The 10,272-nt window shown below is 29.0% G+C and overlaps 1 protein-coding gene across 6 annotated transcripts; it reads left to right on the top strand.

The window, feature by feature from the left end:
* The first annotated feature begins 3,953 nt into the window (after positions 1–3,953).
* LOC101513575 (probable receptor-like protein kinase At1g30570) lies at positions 3,954–8,390 on the top strand. 6 transcript variants are annotated; one of them, XR_001143524.3, is made up of 9 exons: positions 3,954–4,893; positions 5,637–5,848; positions 5,924–6,138; positions 6,441–6,567; positions 6,718–6,789; positions 6,991–7,177; positions 7,273–7,405; positions 7,523–7,743; positions 7,856–7,995. XR_001143524.3 is itself a non-coding variant. In XM_004493038.4 (8 exons), exons 2-8 carry the CDS (start codon positions 5,701–5,703, stop codon positions 8,117–8,119), a joined length of 1,140 nt encoding a protein of 379 aa, XP_004493095.1. In that variant the 5' UTR covers positions 3,970–4,893; positions 5,637–5,700; the 3' UTR covers positions 8,120–8,390. The 6 variants fall into 6 exon arrangements, 5 of the variants coding, with proteins under 5 accessions (XP_004493095.1, XP_027188857.1, XP_012569195.1 ...); XM_004493038.4 differs by lacking the exon at positions 7,523–7,743 and having other exon boundaries at positions 3,970–4,893; positions 5,930–6,138; positions 7,856–8,390; XM_027333056.2 differs by lacking the exon at positions 7,523–7,743 and having other exon boundaries at positions 3,974–4,834; positions 5,673–5,848; positions 7,856–8,390.
* Positions 8,391–10,272: the final 1,882 nt, after the last annotated feature.

Below are 10,272 nucleotides of genomic sequence, written 5' to 3'. Positions count from 1 at the left end.
CAACAAAAATTCCAATTTACTCAATTCTACACTAATCTATTTCAAAATCCCTAAATCCAACCAAGACTAAAATAAAAATCATTTTTCTTCATTTCAAACTCTTAAACCCCAAATCCCTAACCTATGGAACACATTATTTCCTACATGCATGAATGAAAGATAGAAAAAGGGAAACCCACCTCTTGATTTCCAAAAATGGAGAAAATGACGGTACCCTCAACTCCTTCTACAGAGACTTCTAGCAAAATGCACTTTTCCTTTCTCTTTTTCTTGGTTGTTAATGTCTTGGTTGTTTTCTCTCTTCTTCTTTTCTCCTTCTCTTCTTCTTTCTCTCAATCTTTTTTTCTTTCTATCTCACCATTTTCTCTCCCTTTCCGTTCTGTTTTCCTTTCCTTTCTGTTTTACCTTCTCTCTTCCCCTTACTCTTTTCTTTTCCCTTGTTTTAATTTCTTTTACTTATTCTACTTCACTACTTTCCCCCCTTTTTATTATTATTATTAATATTATTATTATTATTATTATTATTATTATTATTATTATTATTATTATTATTATAACATGTAAAACATAAAAATTACTACAAATTATTAATGGTAAAGAGGGATGTTTCACAATTTTACGTCTTTAAAATCAATTATGATGACTCTAACCATAAAATCAAACATATACTAAATTAATTTTAATTTTCATCAAGCTTAACTATTGATTTATTTCATATCAATTGTTGGGTAACACTGTTATTTATTGCGGCCATTTCGATTTCTTCAATTTCATATGCTATTTATGATTCAAGTGTGATGGAGATTCTCCAAATAAGCTACATCACCTGGCAGTAGTGAAAACATGCATGACCATAAATTCAAACAGTTGCTAAAAATGTGAAAAGAAAAACACTCGAACAGTGATGGGTTAGTAATTGGGTTTCTTCATTGGGTATGAGGGCAAATGAGTAATTTGATCTTATACATCACCAATGTATATATATGTATGATATCTTTTGTGGGGTTGTGATGATTTTATATTGCCTGAAATATTTTTGAAAGGAAATAAAATAATAATGTTATTGTACCAAAATAAATAAATAATGTTATTTGAGATTATTTGCTGTTAGGTGAGCTATGTAAAGTAAAAATGGAAAAGGTCCCAATGAATCTAAATCAGGCAAGACCAGTTAAATAAATATACTGACACTAGGCAAGTGATGCCAATTTTAAAGAGACCGAACCAAAACTAAAACTAATAACTTGTATTGCAAAATGGACTTTCATCAGAGATGATGAACAGAAAGGATAACAAATCATTGAACCTCACTTATTATTTTCGACGTTGACATATTATGTAAATTAATAATGCTGGTTTAATTTAGTGGTTGTTATCATAATTTTTTAGTAGAAAGATTCTCACTATTTAAAGAAAATATTTGAATAATAAAAAAAAAATATGAGGAGCTCTTTTTTTTTTTTTTTGGATTAAATACGAAGAGCCTCTTATTACCATGGTTTATGTGTAAAAAGTCTAATGTTTATTACTATATGTTTAAAAATACATATATGTCTTTGTTCAAATTACACATGTATACAATTTAGGTAGTGTTACATTATTCAATAAACTTGTACGAGATACATATTTTATTTTAACTTATCATAAAATTAAAAGCATATTCCTAACCAAACAGAAAAATTTAAATTATATTTCATATATATCATTTATATAAATTTAAGATTATTTGTTATGTTATTGAGACACTAAAAATTATTGTCACACTTCAATAATTTATAATATATTAAATAATTTTAAATTTATTTAAAAATTTATAGAAATGATCTATTTTATATCAAAAATATATGTCTAAAAATTATAGTATGTAAATACATTTTTAATGTATGTTCTTAGGAGTTAGGAGGATTCTTATTATTGTGTGTAATAATTGGTGTACTTGGAGCCAACTGTTATTTGGCAGGACTCTTATTATTATAATAACAGTTTTTGTATAAATTGTTTTTTTAGAATACTAGTATACAAGGACATTTGGCATAAAATGAAAGTAAGTTAAGAACTCAATGAAGTGAAAATTAGAAAAAGTTCATACATAAATCAAATCATACGTGACATAGCGTTTATTTGCTTAAATTTTGTTTAGAATCAATTTTTCGTCTTAAACAAGTTTAAAATAATTTCAAATAAAAAGTTGTTTTGAATAGTTATTAAAATAATCATTTTAGTTGATTATATTTTTGACAAATTAATTTTTTTTATTACAAACAAACATAAAATAACTTTATTTTTAATAAATCTTTAAACAAAATAATTTTTAAAGATTAATATGTAATAGTCTAATTTTAAAAAAAAATTATTTAACAAATTGTTTAAAAGGATTCGAATTTAAATTCAAATTAAAATAACTTTTTTTTATCAAATTTTACTTACTCTTAATTAGAATTTTAATTTATCAAAGTGTCGTTACAAAAGAATTAAAAAATAGTATTAAAAAAACATTAAGAATCAAATTAAGTTTCTTAAGATACTCAAATGGATCTGCATATTTCTCTGATCATATTGTCTTGTTTTGATCAAGTATAAGAATCTTTCAAATCAAAAGCAATCATATCATAATTGTTATACGTTGACGTTGCTGCCAATACTCGCACTATAGTCCTATTTATTTGTTTTTCTTTTGGTCATGTCACTCTCTTCACAAAGACGAGTTAGGTAAAAAATTATGGTACCGAAAAGGGAAAAATAAAAAACTTACACAAAGATGAATTCTTCATGGGTTGATTTAATTGGTGCAAAATTCATGTTTATAAAATTCATAGAAGTTATTGACTTCTTTGTAATCATCATCACCCCATCATCCTATTCATATTATTATATAAGCTTACATTGCAACAACAAAGTGGTTATGCTTATATAATATATACTATTACAATATATACAATTATAATTAAACGAATAATTGACAAGAATCCGAAGTAGTGTTGCTGTTAGAAATGAGAATAAACAAAAGCTTAAAAGGAATAGACTTTTGCCGTTGTGTATTATTTACTTTTTTTGTCCTAAATTTCATTCATTTAACATAATCCTTATTTTATACATATACACATTTATAAAATGCATAGTAGGAGCAACGTCAACATAGCTGGATGGTAGGGTACAACAACCCCACACAAAGGAACAAGCCACAACTTTGAATTTTCCTTTCTCATTCTCAATCTCTCTTACTCTACCCTTTGGTATTTTCCCCCTATTTGTGCTTGTCCATGACAAAAATAAAATCTTTACCAAAATGAATACATATAGATCCATATTTAGTTGATTTTACACAATAAAAAATCTATAATAATTATCTCGATAAAGTGACCGTAGAACCGCTAGATCTATATTTAACGACTCTATAAACTTTATAAGTGAATCTAGATTTAACGGGCATTACAATTTCTTTAGATTTAACATGATTAGATTATTTTCAATACATTTTCTATATATAAAACCATTAAATCTAAGTGTAATTGGATCTTACATCTAGATTTAAGAACTTTACACATTAATGCAACCACAAGAAAGGATCTGTGTATATAAATTTACATACAAGGATAAATAAATACATAATACAATATCTAATTAATTTTACGCAATCTAATAATCTAAAGTAGCTAAGAATGGTTATAGAAATGTGAGATCGAAATGTAATTAGATAATACATGTAGAATTAACAACTTTATAACCTCTATTACTTAAAAGTATCAAACCATCCATAGAAACTGCATCGATATAGTGAGTAGAGAAAAATAAAATATAAGTGTAATTGTAGCATACATATAAATTGAAGGGTTCCGCAACACGGCAACGATGCAACCACTAGAAAAGATCCGTGCAAATGATTTTATTTACACTTACTTGCAAATATGTACAGTGTGTATGTGTTTGTTGTAATTGTAATAACAGTGTGAATCTGTTACAGCTTGGATGTCTTGTACACGACACACACAAATTAAACCTCATTCAACTTGCAGTACGAGACAACAATTATGCTACTTTACAGCCCACAAAATAAATATTATTATTATTATTATTATTTGTACCTCTTCTCTCTCTCTCTCTCTTTCTTCTCTGTCACACAACATAACACAAAAACAAACACACAAACACTTTCTCTCTCCAACGCATCCTATAATTCACTCATGTGTTTAGCTTCAATTGCAATCTTGTTGAATTGAATTCCCTTAAGCTGGAGTGGAACCAACCATCAATCAAAAAAGAATAAAAAGGGTCAATTGTTTTTGTGGGTTTTTTGTTTTTCTTTTTTCATGTACATATATATATATATATATATATATAAATATATTTATGGTGATGAATTTATAATTGGGGTGTGTGTTTGGTAGAGGTTGTAATAAACCTGATAGTGTGTTGTGTCTGTCGGCGCAAGGTCACTTTCTGTCGGCATTGTCTGTTTCCACTATCCAACGATCATACACTACTAAGCCTTAAGAGAAAAAAAAAAGATTTTTTTTTTTTTTTTAATTTTCAAATTAAATTAATTAAAATATTTCTGGGTTTTCATTGCTTACAGAGTGGCACCACCTTTCAGGAAGCATATTCATATTTCAACATTTCAAAAAATTGTATATTTTTTTTTCTGTACCAAGTCAGAGACTTCAACAATTGTTTCTGATCTCAAAAGGGTTTAAAAAAAAATACATTTTTTTTTATATTTGTGAAACCATGTTGAGAGGTTTAGTGAATTTGTTCATATGAGGGAAGGAAGAGGGAGAATTTGGGTCAATCTTGATTTCCGTGAGCAGCATTGGAGGTTTCTGCAAAAGTGTCATTGGTAAATGATCAATCTCAGCCTTTCTGAGATCCTGCCTCATTATTTAGATTTCACAAAAAGTAATTAACTACTCTAGTATTCTATTTGTTCTTCTTGTTCCATTCCACTTTAACCCTTTATTTATTATTAATTCAATGTAAACTATATGTGTATATATATGTATATATATATATATATATATATATATATATATATATATATATATATATGAAGTGTTTATGCAATGTTATTCAGTTAGATCCAATTTTATCATCTTGCATGACACTTTGAAACATACATGCATTTTGCAGAAATTCCTAAACTTGTTACAGATTTTCCTTTTGATATCAGCTTGAAACTTAGAAAACTACTCATTAGTGTTACTATCCCTGCTAATCCTATTTAATGTACTCTTCTTTTTGTGCTGCATTACATTATAGTGTATGTTTCTATTAGCGGTGAATTTGGCAAAATCAAGGGGACACTGAGATTTTGTTGAAGCTCAAAACTATAGCTTTTTGTTAAAATTGTGGTGGCTCAATGTGATTTTGTCATTCTTATTGCAAATTCAAACATGCACAGTTTTTTATATCTGCATTCTTAATTTGCCTGCCTTGTACTAAGTCATGTCCTTTGCAATCTGTCTTAAAAACTATTGAGGTTTTTATTTCAACGTTGTCATGTAACTTAACTTTTCTTTAAACTGTATTTTGAGGTAGTTAAAAAAGCAGAGAAGTGAGGATCTATCTCCCTTGTTTAGAATCACATTTAGATTCATATTTTCCTAGATTGTGATGTTTTTGTTATTGTTTTTGGACTCCAGGTTTGATGTATAATAATAGTTGGTGTAAATTTGTAGAGCAAAAGTGAAGTGATTCCCATACCAGATGTCAAGTTCTCTTGCAGCAATACTAGGAGGAGCTGCAGGAGCCGTGGCATTGGTATGGATAGCTATAATACTCATATGGTTTTGTTTGTTTCGCCGAACAAGTGTTTCGAGGACTTCAGAAACAGGGTCCTCTGATCCTTCACAAGGTAAAAAAACATCTGAAATGAGTTTATTATGTAGAAAAATGTATTCTGTAATAATATGCAAAGAAATTCCATTAGATGCAGTGGGAAGACATGGTGGAATCGAGTCACAGACGCGCGATACCAGGCGTTTTGTGATGGAAGAACTTTCTATTGCAACAAAGAATTTCAATGACAAAAATTTGATTGGAGAAGGAAAATTTGGTGAGGTTTACAAAGGTTTACTTCAAGATGGAATGCTTGTAGCCATCAAGAAGCGTCGCGGTGTCCCTACTCCAGAATTTGTTGATGAGGTAATACGTTAGTTTCCTTTTCAAACTTTATACTATAAAATGAATCATTGATGTGAAGTTACTTTTTTGAAGTCCTTGATGAATTTCTTCAAAGATGATTTATTCACTAAAGTTGCTTCTTTGAGCAAAATCAGGATTTCTGAATGACAGGCTTTTCATTACTATGATATTGTTAAACCAGTCAAATGCATATACTATGTAGTTATGCATATACTATTTGGTTTTCTTTTCTCAAATGCATGCAGCTATGCATTATTTTTCATTCTCTTGCTTTGATCTCACATGCCTGAGTTTTACTTTAGGTACGCTATCTTTCGTCTATTCAACACCGGAATCTTGTAACTCTTATAGGCTACTGCCAAGAAAACAATCTACAATTTCTTATATATGAATATGTGCCTAATGGAAGTGTCTCCAGTCACTTGTATGGTAAATTTCTGCAGTTTCATCAGTCACTATATTCCATTTTGATAAATTTCTATCTTACATTACAACATTTCATAAAATTTCTTCTTTGTTTTAAGCTAAATGAATCCTTTCTTGAAGTTGATAATTGTGGCTTTTGATGTTGCTTTGAAGGCGCGAGTCAACAACCGCGAGAAAAGATAGAATTCAAGCATAGACTGTCAATAGCTCAAGGTGCTGCTAAAGGTGATCCTTAGCAAAATCAGTGAGCATTTGTGGCTTTCCTGGTATCAGTTTTCTTCTCTTTTTAGATAAAAATACACAACTATATCTTAATGGATCCACAAAAATTCTTTTTGTAAGCCATCCCAAAACTTTTCAGTCATTTAGTAAAATTTCTCTCTATGAGGAACTTGTTTCTGATTTTCAAAAGCTCATTCTATGCAGGTTTGGCTCATCTTCACTCTTTGAGTCCCCGTTTGGTGCATAAGAATTTCAAAACATCTAATGTTCTTGTGGATGAAAACTTCATTTCTAAGGTCGCGGATTCCGGGCTTCGTAATTTTCTTGGGAGAGTTGACATTGCAAGCTCATCTTCTCAAGTGGCATCAGATGAGATATTCCTTGCACCTGAGTAAATTGCTCTAAAAATCATATGTTATTTGTGTTGTCTTGGTTATGTATCCATTTTTTCTTGATTTACATACACCACCATCCATCCCCTTGCAGGGTGAGAGAGTTCAGACGATTTTCTGAGAAGAGCGATGTGTATAGCTTTGGAGTATTTTTGTTGGAATTGTTGAGTGGGAAGCAAGCAACCGAATCACCCTCTATAAACACAAATCAAAATCTTGTCGAATCGGTATATGATTATTTTTAACATAATTGGAATTACTATTCAGACTATATCACATTATCATTTTCCTTATCGTTAGAATCACTATTTAAACTATAGTGTAAAACTCTAAACATGATATAGTGTAAAACTCTCGGTACCAGACATCTGGAGTGTGAAGTTTGCAATAATGGACATGAACCGATGAATATTTCATATTAGATAGGCTTCCATACCATATTAGAATCGCTAATAAAGACTGTCACTATCCAATATGAGACTCTCAACAATCATGGATCTAGAGTGCCAATAGAAACCATATAAATGTTCACGTCCTTGTTTAACTAGGCACATATTGAAAACATGTAAGTGTGTAGTTACATTTTGTTGTTGTGCTTTAAGGCTACTGTGTAAAAAGTAATCCATGTGCTGCTATGTGATTGATATCTGCTATTGTTTTTTCACTCTCTAATGCAGGTACTAAGTAATCAAGACAGTGGCATTTTGTCTACAATCATTGATCAAAGAATGGAGACTAGTTTTACTGGTGAAAGCATGGAAAATTACATCCTACTGTTAATTAAATGTTTGGATCATTCAAGTGAAAGAAGACCTACCATGAGTTATGTGGAAATGGAACTTGATAGAATCCTTGAAAAGGAGATGAACTTAACAACAATGATGGGTGAAGGAACACCAACTGTGACTCTTGGAAGTCAATTATTCAAATCAAATAAATAAAAAAATAAGGTATTATAATTATTGTCATAAATTCATCTATTATTATATTTGTGAATTACTATAGGTCTAGCTGCTTCACAAGTGTATAAAAAGCAGTTGTATCCCACCCTTTTCCTCTTGTTTTTTTTTCTTGGCCCAATGAGCAGTTGTATTCTTTTATTTTCTCTTATGATTTTTTTTTTCTTCATAAATTTATGAGATTGAGATATCTTGTAAGCAATTATTTGTTGTTAATATGACAGTGAAGATTGGTTGGTGTGGTAAACCATAATGATAACTCTACTAGTACTATATAGTCTATATTGGACCGATAATATTGAATTCAAACTACATTTTTCTTTTGGCATAAAGCAATTTAGGAATAGGAAATGCATTGCAAATGTTCACTTTGCAACAGCAACGGAGGCAAACTTAATTCTAAGCAACAAAGTCAAAAAGACCTTGAAATTCATTTATTAACGTTGCATAGTTTGTTAGACATTCAAGACTGTCACTCCTTAATGTCCCTATAGTATATGAAGTGGTGAAATTGTAATATACAGCGCCAAAAAATGAAAGTTGATTTTCATCTTTAAACATTAACAAAAAAAAAAAAAGTTGACTTTGTAGATAGGTAAGAGAGTTAAAGAGTAGAACCACAATGAAATTGTAAATTTAATCTCTACCCTCAACAATCAACATAAAACTAATAAGTACTATTATTGATTGTTCTGAAAATTTGAACTAACAAAAGAATATACCAATCTGGAGAGATATCCATGCAACTCTTAAATATACTAGTGTGTTACTCGTACGTCCCACAAATTTTTACGTTGAATATAAAAATACAATATACTTTAAAAAAAATTAAGGTAACTCAATTCAATTTTGAAGAACATGGAAGAAGGATTACTCCCTACCGAAAATTAAGCCTCTGTTAGGCCATTAAATTACAAAAGTATCCAACATGGAGGGAGGAACTCTCAACTCCTATCATATGTCTTCCACACCATATTTTTTGTAAGCTACATCCATCCAACATTGAGGTGGCAGTGAACCTCGTCCATTTTCTCTAATTTTGAAGGCAACCCTCTTTTTCACTACCTCTTCAATCACAACAAATGTTTGCTCTTTTGTAGTTGAAAGCTGATTCACATGATTCTGAATTTGAAAGGTAGAACACATGAATATTCAAAATAAAATTAAATAAGAAAAACAAACTTCCAAGTAGTTTGCATAACCACTGTGAAATGAACCACAATTATGGATATAACAAAATATGGTAAGTCATTCAATCATCGAATTATTCAACAAAACAACCATACTAAAAAAGAAATAAAAAGCAAATACAGATTATGTTATTCATTGTATATTTGACGAACAACTATAAAAATAAACAAATATTAAACCTCATTTAAATGTTCAAATAAACTTTATTTATAGATTTCAATATGAAATAACATTGGTGAAGACCAACAATAAAATAATGAATTTTAATGAGTTTTACTTGGTAAAGAATAATTTTAACAACAAACATTCACACATCAATAAAATCAGTAAAAGAAAAAAAAATGTTGTTGGGGCTAAATTATACAATTTTTTTATGTGTTTGAAACGTGCATTTATGTTTTTTTAAAATAATGCCTACGGAAAATAAAAGACAAATACATAACTACAGAAAACTTGGGAAGCCCCACAAAAAAAAAACAAAATCAAAAAACTTCTATGAATGACAACACAATATTTCAACATAATCAACTAGTTACATATCCGAGTTTATAAGATTTTGGGATCTATTATTTTTTATCTATTATATATATTTAAAACAGACTCTCAACTCATCATATTTTATTCACATATACTCTTCTCCTTCAACAACTTCTTTAATTTTTATTTTTGTTTCTCCTATTCATTCCACAAATTTTTTAATACCTCAAAAATCTATTTGATAATATTATTTTATAATAAATTTATAATTTGATAATAATTTATATTATTATCAAATTATTTTGTAAGTAATTTTATAATAAATTTATAAATTAGTTTATAATATTATTAGTCATTTAATAAATTATATTATTAGTCATTAAATTCAACGAAAAAAACCCACATAATCACTCATAAATATCGTTCTTTATCTAAATACTCCATTCCTAAATAATTATATTATTTCA

The sequence above is a fragment of the Cicer arietinum genome, chromosome 3, assembly GCF_000331145.2.
Source record: "Cicer arietinum cultivar CDC Frontier isolate Library 1 chromosome 3, Cicar.CDCFrontier_v2.0, whole genome shotgun sequence".
Lineage (NCBI taxonomy): Eukaryota > Viridiplantae > Streptophyta > Magnoliopsida > Fabales > Fabaceae > Cicer > Cicer arietinum.
This window is presented reverse-complemented; position numbering and strand designations above follow the sequence as displayed.

What these genes read in the sequence shown, in the direction of transcription:
- LOC101513575 (XM_027333056.2), top strand. Translation starts at nt 5,701, where the DNA reads ATGTCAAGTTCTCTTGCAGCAATACTAGGAGGAGCTGCAGGAGCCGTG. An exon ending in TGTCTCCAGTCACTTGTATG is followed by an intron (nt 6,568 to 6,717) that starts GTAAATTTCTGC and finishes GTTGCTTTGAAG; the next exon opens with GCGCGAGTCAACAACCGCGA. An exon ending in AGCTCAAGGTGCTGCTAAAG is followed by an intron (nt 6,790 to 6,990) that starts GTGATCCTTAGC and finishes CATTCTATGCAG; the next exon opens with GTTTGGCTCATCTTCACTCT.